The sequence below is a fragment of the Podarcis pityusensis genome, assembly GCF_964106645.2.
Source record: "Podarcis pityusensis genome assembly, chromosome: 10".
Taxonomy (NCBI): Eukaryota; Metazoa; Chordata; class Lepidosauria; order Squamata; family Lacertidae; genus Podarcis; species Podarcis pityusensis.
In genome coordinates this window covers 21,194,622-21,215,871 of record NC_138035.1, presented here as the reverse complement: position 1 = coordinate 21,215,871, position 21,250 = coordinate 21,194,622, and the positions used below count along the sequence as shown (strand labels likewise).

The following is a 21,250-nucleotide window of genomic DNA, read 5'->3' as shown; positions in this document are numbered from 1 at the left end:
CAAGCTTAAGTCTAATTAATGCGTGAAGGGGTTAATACCATGGAGTACGCTGTCCTGCCAGGTTTAGCTATGACACTTGCTTTACCTGGGGAGGAAATAGGTAATCAAGCCTATTATCTTCCAGCATGTGAAGAGGTTTGAACTGGTCATCAGCCATTCTCGAGTTCCTATGCCAGGAACTTTCACCACTTTGTAACTAAGATAAGTTTTACTGCCTGCGCAATTTTCTGAAGTACATGAATCTGACCACTGAAGTGTTCATAAATAAACCCTTTTTAACTTGTCACATGTGGGGATTTTTTCCTATGCTGGAGGAAGAGACAAAATTTGGAAATGAACTTTTTAAGGAGATATTAAAGATCTAACAGCCTATATTTCCATACTTGGCTGTATATTTTGTGATGTCGTCGTCGTCGTCATCTGTGCAGATTTCACCTTGTTGGTGATTGACGAGTGCCATCACACCCACAAAGGAACCGCCTACAACAAGATCATGGAGGGCTACCTCGAACGAAAGCTGAAGGGCGAAAAGAATTTACCACAGATCCTGGGGCTTACAGCCTCACTAGGTACGGGTGGTGCCAGCTCCCTGGAGGGAGCTCGGGAACACATTCTGCAGGTGAGTCCGATGGAAGACATTTGGCCCAAATATTGGAAGCATTGTCATTGTTGCTTTCCCCCTTTTTAACCTTATTTCTATTCAGAGGCTGCTTTGGTCTGCAGCTGCAGGCCCGTTTCACACAAACACTAAATACATAGAAGGACATAACATTCATGTTAGAGTACTAAATCCCTGGCATCTGCAGCTGCAAGAGTCTTGTACAGCAGGTAATGGGAAAGACCTCTCTGCCTTGGACCCTTAAAACTTTCTACCAGTCAGAGAAGGCAGTACTACTTGGGGAGATTGACAAATAATCTCACCTGGTATAAGGTATCTTGCAATGCTCCAGATGAGGTGGTAACATATAGTACTGTTTCAACTGCTCCACAGCAGTTTGTGGAGGGAATGCTCCACAAACACACACAGCCACAGCATATTAAGGAGAAAACCTTTTGCAGATACTTGACATGTCTGCAAGTGACAAAGGCATACTTGGGTTCCTCACCCGTTTTCTTCCACTTTTATCACTTGTAAGTCAACTCCTACTGGTGTTTTAAGGGCTATAGGTCTGATCGTGGATTTAGCCGATGTCTCAAACGCTCGCGTGATTGACATAACCACTCCCTACAATTTGTTCTTTGAGCCAGTATAGCCTAGTAGCTAGGGCGTTGGGCTAGGACCCGGGAGACCAAGGTTCAAACCCCACTCAGCCATGAAGCTCACTGGGTGACCTTGGGCCAGTCACAGTCTCTCATCTCAGTATAATCTACCTCACAGAGTAGCTGCCAGGATCAAATGGGTAGGGGGAAAGCCATGGATGAAGAGCTCCTTGGAAGTGGGATATAAATGTATAATAAATGATATATATATATATATATATATATATAACCCTTTCCAGATCTGTGCCAACCTGGACACTGAGAGAATCATGTCTTCTGATAAACACAAGTTCTACGTTGATACTTACGGCCCACAACCCAAGAAGCAGTATAACCTGTCCCAACAAAGGCGTGAGGTAAGGTCCTCTTGCAACTACAGGGCAACTGTGAAGAGGCACCAGAGGCACCATGATGAGAAGGTGACTCTGGAGCTCTGAGCAAAGTAAAACATGCCCATAGGATTTTGTTTTCCTTGTCTGAATACGAACGCTCCTCTGATCTGTCATCTTCAGGACCCCTTTGCAGAACAACTGATAGAGATAATGGCACAGATATATAGTTACCTGAATGAGCCTGACTTGACTATGGATTTTGGTACCCAGATCTTCGAGCAGCAAATTGTGGCGCTTGAGAAGGAAGGTGAGTGCTCAGTAAGCAGCTTTGTAGTACACGAATATGACGGGAGGGACAGGAAACATGTCCACAGGCAGGTTAAGTGGCTTCCTTCCTGGAAATGGCTCCCAGTATGTTTCCGAGCTGACCTTTAAGGCCCTAAATGGCCTCAGTCCTGTACACCCAAAGGAGCGTCTCCACCCCCATCGTTCAGCCTGGACACTGAAGTCCAGCACCGAGGGCCTTCTGGTGGTTCTCTCACTGTGAGAAGTGAAGTTACAGGGAACCAGGCAGAGGGCCTTCTCAGTGATGGCGCCTGCCCTGTGGAACACCCTCTCATCAGATGTCAAGGAAATAAGCAAATATCTTACTTTTAAAAGACATCTGAAGGCAGCCCTGTTCAGGGAAGTTTTTAATGTTTGATGTTTTATTGTGCTTTTAATTCTGTTGGGAGCCGCCCAGAGTGGCTGGGGAAACCCAGTCAGATGGGCGGGGTATAAATAATGTATTATTATTATTATTATTATTATTATTATACCTGCATCCTAAGATATTTTTCTGGAAAGTTTCGGGGACTGAATATAGGGTCTGTTACAAATGATCTTATCATAGAATGATAGAACTATAGAAGTGTGGAGGTGGAAGAGAGTCTAAGGGTCATCTAGTCCAACCCCCTGCAGTGCAGGAATCCCGCCCCTCCCCCCACAGTACGGTTTACCTGGTGTGTTATTTATAGTCTTTCCATTGACAGCTGAAAGCCTTTGTATTCACCCAGGCTTTTTAATGGCATTATAAATCTGGGGTGTAAACTATTTCATGCTGCTTTTTTTGCAAATAGGGTTTTTGCCATCTTTTATTGTTGTTGTTGTTGTTTTAATCATCATTGCATATTGCTTTTGTTGATAATTCTGTTCTAAGCCACTCAGGGAAAGTTGGTTGATGGGCAGCTATATGATTAATCATAACCATTATCTTATTTGTCTCTTTCACACTGTCAGGAGCAAAACGCTTTTGCCAAAAGACCCGAGTGTGTGCCTTGCACCTACGTAAATACAATGATGCCCTGATGGTCAACGACACTGTGCGCATGATCGACGCCTACAAAATTCTGGATGAGTTTTACCTGCTGGAAAATGCTACTAAGGTGTTGCAGAACCCTGCTGAGCAGTACTTGGTCCGGCTCTTTGACAGTAAGTACACTGTCTTACACTGAGAAATTTGATTCACAGAAACCACCACCACTTTGTTCTGCTTGCATTTTAATGTGAAACTACCTAATTTGAACTTCTCAAGCCAATACACAAACTAAAGCAGGTATCCTTCAAAATTCACACTTCTCTGAATTTTGCAATGCAGTTCCCCAACCAATGTGTACAGAAATGAATATATTGAGGAAAGTGTGTACCAAAATGCATATATTAGTGAAAATTATGTACAATAATGTATTATATTAGGGGTTTGGGTTTTTGTTGTTTTTTGGTTTTTTTGCAAAAGTGTGTGTATTAGTCAAAACTGCATACAAAATGTGTTTGTTAGGAAAAATTCACACTAAAATGTTTATGAATGAGACCTTGTTAAAAGAAAATGCAGATTGCTGCAGAACTAAAGAAAACTGAATCAAAGACTGAAAAACTGAGAAATGGAGAGAAACCAAAACTGACTGATTGGTCCATTCCTTCTCTGAAATGTGGTGGGTGAGTTGGCCAAAAGAGTCCATATAAACAGAGGCCAGGAGCAAGTTCCCAGTTCCATGTGATCAGCTAGGTCAGCACTTAAAACTACCGCTTGAAGAGAGACTCTGCGCTGGCCCAGATCCTGAAGTGCCTCAATCCTGAGTGCAAGAACATTGATGACAAGATGCACTTCTTCCTCAAGGAATGTGGAGGGCAGAGGCTAGGCCAGATACAAACTGTCCTTTTGAATCCACCCTCCTGTTGGGCAGCTCTGAGCCCCCTTACATTTGGTTAGTAGCTGGGGGTGGCTACATCCTAGAACCACATGGATTGGGGAAAGCAAAAGAGCCATTCTCCTACCTTTGTGCTGGTGGGATTCAGGGGCGGTGAAAGGGGGCCGAAGACTGGGACAGTCTCATGAGAGGCATTGAAGCCATGATCTCTCTGAATTGGAATAGTTTTCTCTTTCACGTGGAGGAGTTCACAAATGAAAAGTTGCCATTTTTAGAATAAACAGGGGCATATTTTTACATGCCCACAAACACCCACCCCACACCCTGTGTGTTCTCAAAAGCTGGAAGGCCTTGAGAGGTAAACCATTCTCCGCCGCGACTTGTTTTGCAACCAGTTCTCCTCTTCTCCCCTGGCCTCCCTCACCCAAAATCACAGAGACTCTGAGAAAGCCATTACTGGTACACAAATACTTTTCCTTGTATTTTTTTTTTTTAACACATTCTAAAATTGTGTGTGCTTTGGGAAACAGAGGAAGACACTGCTCAGCCTGAACCTGCCGTGAGTTGCTTCCTCTAGCTGGATGCATAGAGTTGTTTTCAGTCTGCCCTAAAAAGTTTTGGGGATTTTTTTTTGGGTAAAGCTTGGGATTCCAAATCTGACACGAAATGGGAATAAATTAAGCAAATTGGAAAAAGAAAGAAAGAAAAAAGAGGAGGAGCTAACAAGTGAAAAGAAACTGTTTATGAGACTGACTGCTCTCCAATAGACACTGTTGCCATAAGCTGCAGTGGGTCATTTGAAGTTTTGTGGGTTTTGTTTTTTCACTTACTGTTACATTGTTGATTGGTTGTGCTAACTGTTTTTAATCTGTAAGATAAAGCAATATTCTTCCTAATCATCAGACTCAAGAGCTGAGATCTGTGTGCTGTGCACTTGTCTTGCAGGCTACAAAGCACGCCTCTTGGCCACTGCTCAAGACAAGGGCTTTGAGAATCCCAAACTTGATGAGCTGCAGAAAGTCCTCCAGAATCAATTCCAAGAACTGGAGACCTCGCGGGGCATTGTGTTCACCCGGACACGTCAGTGCGCTCATTGCCTTCACCAATGGGTACAGGGGAACCAGAACTTGCGTGAACTCGGGATCAAGGCTGCTGTGTTGACCGGGGCTGGCTTCAGCAGTCAGACAAAACACATGACCCAGGTAACATTAACAGTTCTCCCACAGATCAAGTGAGGGATGTTGGGGACCCTAAGGGGACCTTAGGGTAGATTCATAGTTGCATGCATATTACTCGATTTCTCTTGGGTTGATATATCCTAGAGGAACACGTCAACTGCCTCCATTGAAAGCCATTGTGTTAGAGGTAACACCATGTGACAAGAGTTTTGCTTATCATGGTTGATTCATTCAACTGAGGTTGCAGCTGCCCAGGACTGAATACGCTTGTGTGAACTGACTTCAAGAGAGGGGGCAATGCAGCCCATTAAAACTAAGAAGAAAAATATGCAAATACAAAAGAATCCCAGTCTTTGGCACGCTCCACAGCTGTCTTGCAACCACCAAGATTTTCTCTGAGAACAGATCCTGTATAACATAAAAACGGAGCACACAGGTCACCATCAGCTGCAGGGTGGGCCTGGCTTCCTCCTGGCTTTGAAGCTGAATTGGCAGGTGTACCAATTATTGAATTAGAACAGTAGGTGGTCTATTAGATTTGTGCTTTTCTCCATGCTTCACACAGACACAAAGTTTTAATTCCAAAATTAGTCCAGGGATATTGGGGGAGGTGCCAGGGAAGCAGATTTCTTGACAACATCTATTGGAATATTCTAGAAGAAACTTGTAAATGGCCTTGAACAAGTTGCTAGGCAATGGAAATTTCCTCCAGCAACAGGTGTCCTTATCAGGGCATGCGATCCACTAAGTCTGGGCCAGCGTAAATGAGTACGTGAATGAGCCAGCGTTAGATCTCTGGCCAGATGGCTAAAAAGAGAAAAAGATTATGTTTCTTCATTTGTTTTTATTTTATTATTAGTGACCAGTGTAAAGTTTTGTACATAATAAAGACCCTGAGAAACAAAACCAAATGGTGTTTATTCCTGTAATGGGAATTTCACTAAGAGATAGCTGGAATGCTGCTGCTGCTGCTGTAAAGAAATAAAAGATGCAGGAAAACATTTCTGTAAAAAGAACTCTGCTACAGAAAGGAAAGAAAACCCAAGAGTTTTCTTTTTCTGCTCATGAACCAGCCATTCAACAATGTGCACAGCTAGTTTTTGTATCAAAGCTATAATTTCCCCCCCAAATTTAGACCTGGAAAGGGATCATGTGCTCAGATAGAATGCAAAGGTGCTTTTAGAGCTACCCAAGTGCTCTAAAAATGTTAGGGGCATCCTTTTGTGCCCTTAATGTCCTGCAAACACACATTTCAAGAGGGCAGCCCCAGTTGGTCTGAAGGCCAAACTTTATGTGATGTTAACCACTTGCGCTCGGGTTGAGGACGCAAGAGAAGCTTCAGCCCACTGCCTCAACAAGCTCCACATCTTTTCACCCTATCTTGGGTTGTTTCCTCCAGCAACAGCAGAAAGAAGTCATCTACCAGTTCCGCAAAGGGACCCTCAATCTGCTCTTCTCCACCAGCGTGGCTGAAGAGGGGCTGGACATCCCCGAGTGTAATATCGTCGTCCGCTATGGACTGATGACGAACGAGATTGCCATGATGCAGGTTAGTCAGCACTACTCTTGGGGGGAACTTCACTCTTGACCTCTGCCATGGGGAGCCTTACAGTGCTCAGTATGTCCTGGGAGGACATGCTACAGAGGCCCAAACCCTGGTTCTTTTATTCCAGGCCCTGGGTCTCCTGCTTCCTTTTAGTTGCTTTTTTATACTCCTCATCACCGTAAAAAAATCAACCTTTGTTATAGGGCAGCTGGGCACACCGCAGAGTGCAGTGCCCTGTCATCTGCCCTCTTCATTTGCCCATATACATATAAATTCTTATATAGGAAAATTTATATGGGGGTGGGGGACTGTGCCCCAAGTCCTTTAAGTAACCAGCAATTCCCCAATATAATGGCTATCAAGCATCACAGAGGACAATGTGGTTATAATGGGAAATGATGGATGAGTGGACCACGTGGCTATACCTTGTTTGCCTCTACATAGTTCCATCCTTATTTCAGACAACACAATATATTGATATATTGTGATGTTAGCTGGTGATATATCATGATGTTGAAAGCCGGGTATCGCCCAGCCCTACCTAAGGGGACAGGCAAAAGAGGAGCAGCTGGGCTGGATTTCTAGGGAAGGACGCAAGCACTCTTCTCGTCACCTTTTCAGGCCAGGGGACGTGCCCGTGCCCCGGACAGCACCTGCTGTGTTTTGGCCAAGGCCAACAGCAAGGAAGTCGCCCGTGAGAAGCTCAATGAGACCCTGGAGGTCCTGATGGAGAAAGCGATTGTGTGGGTGCAGCAGCTGCAGCTGCAACAGCCTCAACGAGAATACCGCCTAAAGGTAAAAGGACGTCTTGGGGAAAGGGGGTAGCTGGTGGATGCACAGAGCTGATAGAAGCAAGGGTGGAGGAAGCCATTGGTAAAGGGGTAAAACCATGCATTTTTTGGGGGGTGGCCTTTTTTGGAGGTGGGGAGAGAATAACACACTTTGAGGCAAGTAATACATGCAGGAAAATCACATGGTTGAGCTCTTCATGGACTATCTCTTCAGAATGTGGAGGGGGGAGATGCACATCTGAATGCTCCCTCATGTATAAACATTAAAAAATACCTGGAGAAACCAGTGTAGCTATAGGGGGAACCTTCGGAGGGCCATATGCCAGTGAGGGGGATGGGGAGGCTGGGGGCAAAACAGAACAGACATGACTCTTATTTATCTATATATAGTAATTCCATTCCTGCCATACAAAAGTCAGAGGTCAATGCGTGCTCACTCACACCCCTTTCCGTTTGGGCAAGTGAGACACTATCAGAGTTCAGGGACACCTGGGAGATGCCAGCTGAGGCGGGCACACGCTCTGCCTTCCCCCACCAGCATATGGGGTGGAGGAGTGTAGCGGGGGGGGGGAGAGAGCGAGGCTCAGCACATGACTGAGAACAGCTGGCCTTGAGGGTTGAAAGCAGTAGGATAAACAAGGCAAGTCAGTAATTTACTTAGAAATTAACTCCTAGAATAGAGGAATAGAGGAACAGAATTGTAAGGGTTCTGCAATCAGAATAATTGATCAAAAGATGCTCCTGTGGGCATATAGGACTCACCATAACCCCTCAGTGAATGATAGATGGTTAAAGAGCTCTGAGGGCACAATGAGCCTAAGCAAAACCCTTATGACTGAAGGGAAAACAGTGAGTCATCTCGCATTCATGTTCCTGCAAAAACATTCAAGTAAGGTATGGAGCAGGCCTGGGAACAGGTGTGGCCTTGGAAAAATCCCAAGGGCTGGCTAGAGAGGGCTGCATTTGGCCCCTGCGCCTGAGTGTCCAACTAGGTCTAAGGAGACCCAGTTTCTAATCCTCTCCCCCCCATGAAGCTCATTGGGTAGCCTTGGGCTACTCTAACCTACCTCACAGGGTTGTGAGGATAAAAGGGTGGAGGGAACCAAGATCTTTGGAGGAGATAGGGATATAAAACTAGTCCATTAGGGAGAAAGTTAGGTTAGGAACCTTCTCTCCAAAGCTCTGGGGTTTCCTTGAACAGGAAGTTGTGCTGTTCGTTTTTAATTAGGGGGCATTCTGAAGTGGTACAGCCCTGCAAGACCTTCAACATCCTGAATATGTAGCTTTGCTGTGGGGAAAAGATGTTATTGCTCATTTAAGGCACACAGAGGGCTATTGCAATTTTCATTTGTGACAGTCCTAGGAAGAGAGGAAATTGCTCCCATTTTGTATAGGGGAAATAGTGGCTAGCCATTACTTTCTCCAGATCTTTCAGGAACAGTTAAGCTGAAGAAGATGTGGAACATGAAATGGTATTAATTGGACCATGTTGTCTCTGAATAATTAAGCTATGAAACACTGAAAGAAAGTAAGCTAAGACTTAAGCAATGATTTGCTGTGCAGCTATTTTACGTTTTCAATGGGTAGAACAAAAGAAGCATCGGTGGGAGTGCATTGGGAGAGGAATGCTCTCCAGCCTTGCCAACCTGAAGAAATGGAGGGTGGTGGGAGGAGAGTCTAGAATGAATTTTTTAGAACCAGATTCTCTGGCTACTTCTCACCTGCAGGCTCTCCCGGCTCAGACCCAATTAGCTAACTCCCTTTGTCCCTCCTAGATTGAAAAGCTTCAGCGTGACGCTGTTGTCGGCCGCAGGGTGCGGGATGCTGAACGCGAGCAACAACGCCGCCTGCACGATCCAGACTCTGTGTGCTTCTACTGCATCAACTGCAATGTGGCAGTCTGCTATGCCAGTGACCTGCGCCTAATAGAGAATATGCACCACATAAACATCAACCCCGACTTCAGGTGAGTAAAGGTAAGAAGACCAGAAGCTTTCAGAATCTCCATTCTGCTTGCCTCATCCAAACAGGAAGCAACAGGGGAGACAACCCAGTGTGTGGCTGTTGCTCTGCCAACTTTGGCTGAGGTTGACCCAACGTTTTTCTAAGTCAGAGCTGGCCCAACCAACTTAAGCTTGTTCACAGAATGGAAGAGAAAGGGACTTTGGTCCTCCTCCTCAGTATTTTTGAATAAAAAGAAGGGCCTCAGGTGATCCAGGCACAGTTCTAAGAATATGCACAATATATGCCTAGATCATATCAAAAGGCCATCTGTCACCAGATGTTGTTGGACTACAGCTTCCATCATCTCTGACAATTGGCTTTGCTGGGTCTTGTGATTCCAGGAACATCTGGAGTGCCGCAGCTTGGCCATCCCGGTGGAAGGCACTATGCATGCTGATGAGAAACTATAAATACTGCTGCTGCTTGAGTTGAGGATCAGTCAAAAGCGTTGCAATCCAGCAGTAAAGTCTTAGCCTGCAAAGGGCTTTGTACTGTTTCAGTGAAACTGTAACAGTAAGAGAATGAGAAGTGCTCTGGGGATGCAAACCTCTCTGAGGTCACCTGTGACAAAAAGTGGTATCTAAACACAGTAAACAATCCAGCATATTTTTTTTAACAGCAGCCAAACACAAGCAGGGCATAGATTAGAGCCTTCCCTTTTGTTTCCACCTGGAATTTAATTTTTAAAAGGGATACTGCTACTAAACATGGAAATTCAGTTTTGTTGTTATGGCTGCTACCTATTCATAGACCTTTCTGCCTTGTAGTTGCACAGTCTTTTTTTTTTTTTTTAAACACCTTCTAGGTAGTCAAAAGCCATTTCCTGTAGCAAACTCCATAAAGTGAAGAATGCCTTTTCAATAAAATAATTGAACCTGTTAGATATGTAAAGTTTTATGTAGTTGTGCATAGGGGTGGGCACCTGGATGGAAGAGCTTTTGTATATGTAATGCTTATGGCATGTGGTGCAGTATTTACAACAGAACAAAAAGGAGGCTCTCTGAAAATGACCCTCAAACACATTACCTTTCTACTCAGCAACTGAAATAGGTATCTAGGTTGCAACAGATTTGTGTATTCAGCTAGTCTCACAAGCAAGAAATTAAGTAACCAGTTTGTTGTTGTTCCCTATTTAGTCCGTACTACAGAGCATCACATAGCCATGTGATGATTCCTCGCGAGTTTAGGGACTGGAAGCCAGGCAGCTCCATCAGCTGCAGTAATTGTGGGCAGGTAAGTGCAACCAGGGCTTAGGCATTACTGCTATAGGGTGCATTTTTGTTAATTCGCCTACTTTTGGGACTTTTTGTTGTATTTGAGGAGAGAGAATGGGTGGCTAGGTAAAGGATTGTAAGATTTGGGACAAAGGATACGACCAGTCTCATAGCCACTAGATTCATTCTTGTGACAACACCCACCTTCAGCCAGTTTTTAAAACTTCCAAGGTCTGTAAACTTGGACATCTCAGTAAGAGATGCCAGATTCCATATTTGAACATGTAGCCATGTAAATTCCTTGATTTCCCTAAGGTTTAAATGCTGTGTATCTCTCCCTTTCATGGGAATCTGTAATTAGTCTAGGGAGTAGCTACTCTATAGAAGAGGTCTTGGGAGCAAGGGGCGAGGGTGTATGAAGCCTGGCAGTAGGCTACATGTTTCACCATTAATTATGGGTTCTAGCCCCAAGGGACTTGTGCTCACTCTGCCTCCTGCTCTTCACATTACTTCTGTCCAACTGGGCGTGAGGAAACCTGTTGTGTGGCTGAGTCTTCTAACTGGTCCTTGGAGCTAGAATAGAAGGCAGAACATGCATTACAGATCAGTAGGCAAGGGCCAAGAACCCAATCAGCCAAGCTCCAGTAATTAAACCTTTGCAAATATTAGTTGGGTGCAGCTGAAGGTGAAAGATGCAAAAGAGGACAGGTTGCATGACCACCTGCTGAAATCCCCTCTTCTCCCCAACTAGTCTGTATTTTGAAACTCTGCACCTCTAGGCCACCCATGTAGAACAAAGTTACATACAGTCAAGCTTGCTGAAATCAATTAGCCTCAAGGTGTTTAACTACATTGGATTGAGGAGCTGGACTACATATCTGAATGGTTGTTTAATAATAATAATAATAATAATAATAATAATAATAATAATTAAAAAAAAAAAAATATAATATTATTTATACCCCAACAAAATATTAAAATACAGTAATGCATCAAACATTAAAAGCTTCCCTAAACAGGGCTGCCTTCAGATGTCTTCTAAAAGTCTGGTAGATGTTGTTCTCTTTGACATCTGGTGGGAGGGTGTTCCACAGGGTGGACGCCACTACTGAGAAGGCTGGTTCCCTGTAACTTGGCTTCTCGCAGTGAGGGAACCGCCAGAAGGCCCTCACCGCTGGACCTCTGTGTCCGGGTAGAACAATGGGGTGGAGACGCTCCTTCAGGTATACTAGACCGAGGCCACTTCATAAATTCAGTATTCTATCAGACAAAACAAAATGCATCCATTTCTCCCTAGAGATTATTGGCTTGATTATGAAACACTGTAGGGTTCTTTCCTAATTGATTAGTCTTAAAATTCCTAGGTCACAGTTCAGTGAAAATGGTTTTGTGTTTTGTCTACTTTTGGCATGGGCTAATGCTTTCCCCAACTAAGTGGCACCTTTTGAAACCTGGGTGGGCCTTGCCAATAACCTAACCGACCTGCTTTTTCTCCATACAGGAATGGGGCATGGAAATGATCTACCGAGAAGTCAAACTTCCCATGCTTGCCATCAAGCATTTTGTGGTGGAAACTCCAGACGGCCGAAGGACCTACAAGCAGTGGAGCAAAGTTACCTTTGACATCAAAGAGTTTGACTATTTTGAATACTGTACTACTAATGCCTTGCTGGACAGCTAAGACATGGGGGAAAAGTGAAAAATGAACTAGTGCCCTCTAATATACCCAGTGTTTTGCATCCATAGGACATAATGTCAATAACCATAATGTCATAATGTCAAATCAATGCATAATGCCTTTGGGAAAACACCAGAGGCTGGAAGATGAAAGTTGGGGAAATTCTCAGGAACATTTCATGAAAAAGGTGATTAGGGTGGGAAGAGAAACTTCACGGCCACTAACAAGTCTTATCTACCTGAAATGGCTGTCTGGTTCTCTAAAACAAGAGGCTGGTCAGGGAAAATGCCTTATATGAGTGATGTCAAACTTGCAATTAAAATATATATTTTAGGGAGGGCTGGATTCTATGAAGGAAGTCTGTAGGATGTGTTTGTGTGTCCTGCCGTAAAATATTCCACATCCCTCATGCAGTCTGGTGTATAGTGTCACTCTATCAACCACTGCTTGTTGTTTTTTTTAATTGGATCTTGCAGGGGCTGATCTATAACCTGGAAGCCCACTAGATTTGTAATTCTACTATGATATAGTCTATAAAATAAACAATATTAACCTACACTATGTAGAACGTGTCATTTTATTCCCCTATCTATTCCTTAAGTGTGTTATCCTTGCTTTATAAATCACCTGCATTTAATTCCTCAACATTACCAACAAGACTGACCACACTGGTGATGACAAAAGAATTTTAAGCCTAGTATAACTACACAGAGAAATGCACAAGAGCACTGAAATCACAGAGAATAATTACTGATTTAATGATGCTTTTAATTTACAGGATACAAATTTTTAAAGTTTTCAACAAGAATTAAAGTGCGCAATTTTACAGTATTCCAGCTCCGACCATTATGGACCAAATATACATATGTTACAGAAATATATACACATATCTGCAAGTATTTTACATTCATGTACATTTTAACGATAACCACTCTCACAATCTTAAATGTTGCTTTTTCTTTTTGCATTTTATTTATGGTAGAGCAAAAAAACAAAGACGTATACCCTTTGAGATTTTACAAGTTTTACAGCTTGTTCATCTGATACTATCAAGTAAGACTTACCCCTGCTTCCACACAAGAATCATTCGTGACATATTCCATATATTTCAGCTGCGTGACACTCTGAAGACTGTTGTGCAGTTGGTTGTTTTGTTTTGTTTTTTGCCGATTTCCCCCATGCCCTGCCTGCTTGTAACATTTTCCACCTTCTAAACTTCTTGAGACCAAGAGCAGGTGAGCTTCTATGCATTTTTATGTGGAACACTGGCTGGTATGTTGCATTTGTCGCAGAAAGGGAAATAGTTTCCCCTTCTTCCTAGAAAAAGGATTTAGATCTCTCATGAGATCTATTCCTTTTCTTTAATTTTTTAATTTAAAATATATTTATGCATTTGCAAGGAGTAACTCCAGACTGAGTAATACTGGAATTACATGTCCGGGGGGGGGAGTGTTTTTTATATATAAAACAGAACTCTTCTACTTCAGGAGAAAAATCTTGGGGGAAATCAAATCTACATTCACTTTGAGAAAACGGGAAATAACAAAGTAGCCCCCAAACTGGAACATTATTTAATTTTTTCTCTTTAATGCATTTACACAATGGGTACCTCCCAATTAGATTTTAAATTGTTTACAGTGTACTTTGGGTGTAAAATATTGTGGAAACCAAGCCATCCCATAAATAAGATGTGCAAATTATAAAATTGGTTACCTTTTGTTAAACTGGATGAAGAAAGCTTTGAGTAGGGACTGAACTGTCATCAAGAGTTATTTTGCATGGATGAGAACATTCTAGTTTGCCCAGCAAAATTCTATCAAGAAAGAAACACATTTCTTCTTAAAAGATGGTGCTTAAATCCAGGGAAGAGGAGATAACTAACCTATGGGGGGGATATAATTTACATGACTTGTGCTTAAACTGATCATCTCCTTTCCCATTTAATTTTGCTATGGTTGCTTACATCAGTGCTTCTCAAACTTTCTCATGGGGTGGACTGGCAAATCCCACCCCACCTGATGTGCCAGGAGTTGGTACCATATTGGGTATCTGAAGCATCCCACCCATCCTGGGCTGTGGTGGAGTCACCACAGACCAGCAGCCGATGGCTCATGAACTGGACCGTCACTGAGTAGCACTGGCTTACATGAATGAAAGCAAGACAATCGTCACCATGGATTTTGTTTGTGCTCCTCAGTGACATAAACTGTAGACACCATCTAGAACCTTAATCCTATTATCCATCACATTAGCATTGTGGTAGAGGATGGTTACATCATTTTTCAGCAATGCAAAGATTACACTAATAAGGGACTTTTCATTTCAGGTGTGAAAGAATATGTGAAGTGCTAAAGCATGAACTCTTGAGGATGTTTGCTCCAAGGAGCTCTGATTGATCCTGGCTCACTGACCTGCTTTTGAACACTGTACAAACAAGTGGCAAAAATGTACACTGCTGCTTTTCATGTACAGAAGCGAGTGCATGCTAAATATCTGTACAAACTTATACTGCCCACAGCATGCCCTAAAATTAATGCAAGTCTTTCTAAATGACAGTATCCACTGTCCTGTGGGTACATGCGGTTCCTACTGTAAACCCTGGCTGAGGGGCAATGGGCAATGATTTATTTGACAATCGTAATAGCCCCACATGCAAAAAGAGCTGCTTTCTACCTTATGTTTGCATTGCGGCAAGAAAGCTCATGTATGTGCAAGCTTCCCCTCTCAGTTTAACCAACAGGGCAGCTCCATGTACACACCCCTTTGCACATGTTCTTCTTCTCTTAATGACATTTTTTAATGCAACAAAATATTTTTGGGAAGAGGGTGGCGTCACAGGCACCAGCCAGTCAGCACTGTGCACATCTGGCATTTGCTGAAACCAGCAGAAAATTTCCCCTCAGCTCAACATGCTCTGAGAAGGAAGCAACGATTGTGCTAACTCCTCTTTTCATGAACAATGTTTACATAGCCCTAGATTTACGAGTGCACTAATCTATAATCATTTGGAAAATAAAATGGAGAAAAGTGTTCCTTTTTTATGCCTTCAGGAAAAAAGCAGTTCACGGTTGTGAACCAATACACCAGTTACTTGCCCTGGGACACTCTTAGCACGATGAGCCTTGAGTTAGTCGGGAAAAATGAAGGATTGCAAGAAAAGGGAAAAAGCCACTCCACAACAATTGATTTGCACCTGCACATACAAAATGCCACTGAAGATGGATAAATGCTTTAGAGTTAAAGAGTAAGAAGTCAATAGAGCTAAAGGTATCAAGATGGCACAGCGCTACAGACTTCTTTCATTATTCAAGTATATTTACATCCAGCAACAATAAAAACAATAGTACACTTAGTCAAAGTACAACTGATAATTACATTTGGTATACCAATGCTTTATCAAACTACTTTAGTTTTTCCTATCACTGAAGCCATTTCCAGTGACCCAACCAAATTTCACTGTCCCACTGAAAGCAGAGAGACTTACGTTTACTAACTTTGGCAAGATTATGGCCAATATTCCACACACCCCAAATATGTCAAATTACAGCCAGCTGTAGATTCAAATCTAGCAAAGGAAAAAAAAAAGGGGGGGGGTTACGCCAATAAATTTGCAAGTCCCAAATTCATTCTCAACTGAGCAATTACAAAATTACTGTATTTAAAAATCAACTTGTATCAGAATGCAAGAACATTTAAATAAGGCAGCAAAGACACTAGCACATAGTATTTCTACACTGTAAGTTTACCTTACAAGTTGAAGGAGGAAAAATGCAGAAAATGTTCAGTTAAAAAAACAACATTTGACACACAAGCATTGTTTTGGGGTGGCTTATTGTCGGCAATGTGGATATTCCAAGTGGTCAGTCCTTTTGTGCACTACAGTTCATGGAATTTATTCTCTGATGCAGCAGTGGGTGGGTGGGGTTCTCATCACTACCAACCCCATGAGGATCATCCACCAAACACCAAGGTAACATTATGGTTTGAACTGGCAGGCATTTTTAAGCCAAGTGATTTGCTGGCAACCTAAGTGCTGCTCAAGTGGTCAAGCAAGAGAATCATATGAAACACCATCAATGGATCGGTGCAGAAGGAGCACCAGGTCCTTGCTAACCACACTTAGCGAACGGGGATCCAGCTTCAGCAATGCATGCTTGGTCTCTGTCACTTCTACCTGCAGCAAGTTTTCCTTCTTCGGCATAGTTGAGCAGCTCATTGTCATTAACCACAGACCGTTATGGTTTCCCTTCACCTAGCATCAGAAGTAATTGGTAAAAGCACAAGGACATGCAGATTGGGTTACAAAAGCTGTCCCTCTCTCTCTACTGAAGCAATTACTTAAATTGGGTTGCAAAGTGTGTACATAAACATAAACACAAAAACACACACTCCTTCCTTATTGCATCTTGCTGCATGCTAACGCCATACAGAACCAGTCAAAAAGTCAGTTAAATAAAAGAAGAAATGGGGTAACAGTTAAAAGGCCAATACAACATGAAAATTAAGACGTCTGAACACAAATTCCAGTATTTTCCAGCAACACACAGAAGTTCTGCTTAGAATGAGATACAGCTTGAAAATGTTAACCAAGAAGCCAGAACTTTTGTTACCCATATGTGGGATGGCCTCGGGAGAAAACAAATTAAAAGGGCCACTTCTTTGTCCTAGAAATCCTACAGAAATAAGAATGTACCTTAAAAGGTTTTGGAGCCAGAATAGGGTAAGGAAATCAGACTATATATCTTATTTACCTCATCTTTATTACAAAGTAGTCATTAGCTGTGCTTTACGCAGGAGTCTTAAGGACCCCAGCACTTGAACATCAAAGTAAATCTCATTTCTTTCAATGGAACTTTGCTTCTATGCAAGTGTGCTTAGGATATTTAATAGGAAGTGCTCTCTAAGTGCTAGATAGGGGCTATTTATTATTATTATTATTATTATTATTATTATTATTATTATTGATGCTTTCCCTCCCCCCAAGGTTTGCACTACACACCTGCAAACTGGGAGGGGAAAGATGAAGGAAATCTGACATTACCTGTGTGCTTGTTTTCCATCCTCCAGCCCCCTCATCCCAAACATTATAGGGATAATTACAGCCCATTTCCATTCCTTTCCAACCCATATAGCATACCATGTGATCAACTATAAATGGTTACTAGCCCTGGTACAAAAAGTGTGCTTTCAAACAAGGTTCCCAGAACCAAAACCACCATATAGACACCCCTCCTATTCATCAGGGAAGGAACATAAGGCCTCTTTCTAAAAAGCAACTGCCCATAATTTCATTGTAGTAGAAGTGTAATAGTTGGTTTTCCACTTAAAAAAACCCCCCAACATTTAGGATAACTGCATGTACACAAAAAGGTTCACAGTCAATGATTAACTCTGCGCTGAGAGCCACATCAGAAATATACAATGAGTTAGAAGCTTTTGTTTCCAACATGCTTATTTTAGGCCTGCTTTCCATATTACACCTTTCGTACAATTAAATATTTCAAATGGGTTTGGGGAATAAAGATACAGCCTGATTGTAAAGTGTCACACATGATAAACAAAAAACGCACGTTTTGTTGTTCATGCACATGCGCAATTGCCACATAGGGCAACTTATGCCTTGATGCATTCTTTTTCTTTGTTGGCACAACGTGATTGTGAGTAATTAACACAATTTTATGGCAAGAAGCAATGGACATTCTGTATACCAGATGACATCTGGCAGCACTTACTATGTGGTAGTAACCAACAACAACAACCTTGCCCTCCAGGATGAAAAGGAAATAGTCTGTTCAAAGTCCAAAATGAAGAGGAAAGATCAGCATTTATGAAAAGGGAAGAGTCCACTCAAAACTGTCCCTGAAATTAAATCCAACCTAAACAAAGGTGGATGCTGCATTACTCAAGAGATTCTGCGTTAGGGTGAATGAAAGGAGAGATCTCCCCAATCAGTTGGCAAAGGAAGCTGGCACATCTCTGTGAATGGGAAGCATTTCCCAGCAGGAGCAATATGGAAAGTTCCAATAAAGACAAGGCAAAGTACTGGAAAATAATTCCTTTTCTTTCTTTTGCATTAAGTTTTTTTAAAAACTATTTTTAAATGACACTTCAGCAGCAACATCAGCTAAAAAACCCCAGGAGTTGCAAAAGGAACCTCAGGCCTACAGTAGAGGAATAGGATTGGATCAAGGCTCATCCCTAATCTAGTAAGATCACTATTGCTCTAATAAAGAGCCCAGTGCTTTCTCTGGATTCCCAATTTTACTTTTCTCTCTAAAAACCACAAGGTTCTTTCCATCATAGGCATGTTTACTTTTGTACTACATGCAGAAATGCAGTCAGAAATCGTCTGCATAGAAACATTAGGAAGAAGACAGAATGCACAACCAGTGCAGGTCTATTCATTCACCAGAATATTATTGAATGAGTCCAGAACAGGGTCTGGTTTGTTGGCTCAGACTGGCAGTACAGCAAACTGACTGTCACCTTGAGCATTCTGTTAGCTCCTTTATCTAGTTATTGGTGAAGCAAGCCCATCCGGAAGGCATTGGGTGGGCACTAATATTTCAATTCCACTGGTATTTTGGAAAGAGTGCTTTGCATATTTAATACTTAGCAAAAGTGAGCAAAGCATGAAAGAAGTATTTAAAATGGGATATATAAAACATCTCTTCAGACCTTCGTATTTTTAACATGAAGGCTTGAAGACAGTTTCCCTGCAATCAGAAGCCTGTCTTGTTGGGGTCACCTATCATACAGAGATTTCAAAGCAGTTTCAACAGAATGTACTTAGCATTCTCCTCAAACCTTCCTGCTAAATGCATGAATGCCTGAAGAACCATCACAGCCAAGGACTAGTGGGTGCCGGTCCTGCATGCATTCTCCTGCCTCTTGCCCATGGGTAAGCCTTTGTGTTCAGGTAAATGTCTGACTATGCCTTTAGTCTCTTCAAATTGTGGCTATTTAGCAGAGAAATATTAAAAACTGGTGTCTTCCCCCTGGCCAGGTAGATTTGAACTTAAGTAACTGAACACAGACCAATCCGGAGGTGCAAGATAAAATTAGCAAGTTACAACAAAACTGTTACTGTCCTTATTGGCTCAATACTGCAAAACGTAATGAAGATATAATTCCCTAAGAATCCTTTTATGCACTAAGTAAGGTCCAGGTATTCAGGTTTGTTTGTTTTTAAAAAAAGCCATACCCCCTACAAAATCAGATTTCATGTCTATTATGTTATACAATACAGTGTGTAATATTCCATGCAAACAGTGGGTGCAATCACATATTGCAATGGCAGATCTGGCACCCACTGTATAAGTGGGTATGAGTCATATAATACAGTTAATACAGTAGTAATAACTGTTGCAACATGTGCATGGTTAGTGAGAGTTATAACAGCTAAATTCAAATATGCCACATCATTGTTTGTGTCAACCGTAATTTAGAATCCAAAGCACAATTTGAGTTTCCAAATCTACAGGAAACCATGGTTTAGGGAAACTTGCAGGCTTTCATATTTTCTGCTCAGCACTGCCGTCTCAATGTGGTTGCCTCTGACTTTTAACTATAATTTGTCAACTACAGTTTGCACAAGGCATGGCTTAATGGTGTTTTTTGCTGTCTCAAATCATGGCTTGTCAATTCAGACATCCTCCTAAGCTATGTATATTTAATATTTCTTAATCACGATTTGATGTGATGTCTAGATTGATTGATGATAATATTAAGGTCTGGGTGTTAGTGACCAACTATAAAGGCATAATACATGATCACAAGTGATCATTTAAGACCAGGCTGTTATTTACTGAAGCACTTGCTGTAATTTTAAAAAGGTAGCACCACCTTCTAAAGGTTAACAGGCACAGGACTGAGTAGAGGAATTATTATGTTTTTCAAAACACAGCCAGGACTTGCACATCCATTACATGCCATTTGACTTACTACTGCTTTTTAAGCTCTACGTTTATGTATAAAAATATCAATGCCATCAGATATAAACAAGTAACTAGCTGTTTTTAATTTAGAATCATCTGCTTAAATTTTCAGGAGGATGCATGCTTTATAAATCATAGGCAAACAGCATGAACCTAGTATCAGGAAGTCAAATCAAAATTAAGTATATTACATTTTTCTCTCTAATAGCATACCCTGCAAATCTTATATATTGTACTTGTTTAATAATTTTTAAAATGGAAAAAAGAATGAGGGTTTTCAATAGACAATTTAGAAATTTTAGATACTCTGGGTATTGTTCTTTTCTCAAACACAAATTGATAGAATATATGTACAAGTCAGTGTAAATAGTGCTAGAATTTAGATACAATAAACCAAACTGTCTTTACATTCCACTACACATCTATTTTGGCAAAAGTGGAGGTATATCTTAAGACACAGCTACGAGTCCTAGAATGCAGCCAAGATATACCAGTACTGACATCAATATGAAACAAGCCATTTCTTTCTGAATAGCATTCATTTCATATGATGCTATTTTCTTGAGAAGAGTGGTATGGTTATATTGGTCACTCTTTGATAGACATTCATTTAATAAAAAGGAAATGTGGAAGGGTACATTAATTTTATTGACACAACATAAATATAAGAAAAAGTTCCCTAAAAAAAAGGATGAACATTGTTTTTCTTTTCCAACATAAAGTGCTAAGAAACGTGGTTGAGCCAGGAAGGCTGGCTTCTTTCTTGCTGATTTCAGAATTAGTGTCAACCAAAGTTTTGAGTGGAGAGAGAGAAAAATACATTACAGACCATCTGCTACGTCAAGTTTCAGCTTCCAGTTTTGCAGAGCTTTCATGCTGGTCCTCTAAACTCATCCGCAAATCATTGGGGCAGTCCGGTGTTTCGCCTTTGACGGCCAAATGGATGACCTTCAACCACTTCTGTTTTAGTTCCTCATTGTCCGCGGCAAAGCTGTGCACTGACTTGGACTGAGTCAATTTGAAACTGTGTGGAAGGTCAGCACTTCTTGGAGTGTCATCCACTGTGTAGCCCAGCAAAGGGATGGTAGCTAGCGCTTTTACATCCTAAGCAAACAGAAATAATA

The 21,250-nt window shown here is 41.8% G+C and overlaps 2 protein-coding genes across 12 annotated transcripts in view; one reads left to right on the top strand and one right to left on the bottom strand.

Moving 5' to 3' along the window:
• Positions 1–12,747, top strand: part of DHX58 (DExH-box helicase 58) — a 32,295-nt gene extending 19,548 nt beyond the window's left edge. For 4 of the 5 annotated variants that reach the window (XM_081024024.1, XM_081024021.1, XM_081024022.1 and 1 more), the window contains 10 exons: positions 429–619; positions 1,500–1,616; positions 1,773–1,899; positions 2,871–3,062; positions 4,724–4,980; positions 6,356–6,505; positions 7,124–7,297; positions 9,069–9,259; positions 10,434–10,530; positions 12,013–12,747. In XM_081024024.1, the coding sequence (XP_080880150.1) occupies positions 429–619; positions 1,500–1,616; positions 1,773–1,899; positions 2,871–3,062; positions 4,724–4,980; positions 6,356–6,505; positions 7,124–7,297; positions 9,069–9,259; positions 10,434–10,530; positions 12,013–12,192 (1,676 nt within the window). In that variant the 3' untranslated portion in view covers positions 12,193–12,747. Of the gene's footprint in view, positions 1–428; positions 620–1,499; positions 1,617–1,772; positions 1,900–2,870; positions 3,063–4,723; positions 4,981–6,355; positions 6,506–7,123; positions 7,298–9,068; positions 9,270–10,433; positions 10,531–12,012 lie in introns of all 5 variants that reach the window. The other variant, XR_013991330.1, reaches the window with a different exon arrangement.
• Positions 12,748–12,936: 189 nt separating this feature from the next.
• The window catches only part of FGD4 (FYVE, RhoGEF and PH domain containing 4), a 106,272-nt gene continuing 97,958 nt past the window's right edge, over positions 12,937–21,250 (bottom strand). For 6 of the 7 annotated variants that reach the window (XM_081024002.1, XM_081024008.1, XM_081024005.1 and 3 more), the window contains one exon: positions 12,937–21,230. In XM_081024002.1, the coding sequence (XP_080880128.1) occupies positions 20,967–21,230 (264 nt within the window). In that variant the 3' untranslated portion in view covers positions 12,937–20,966. The remainder of the gene's footprint in view (positions 21,231–21,250) is intronic. The other variant, XM_081024003.1, reaches the window with a different exon arrangement.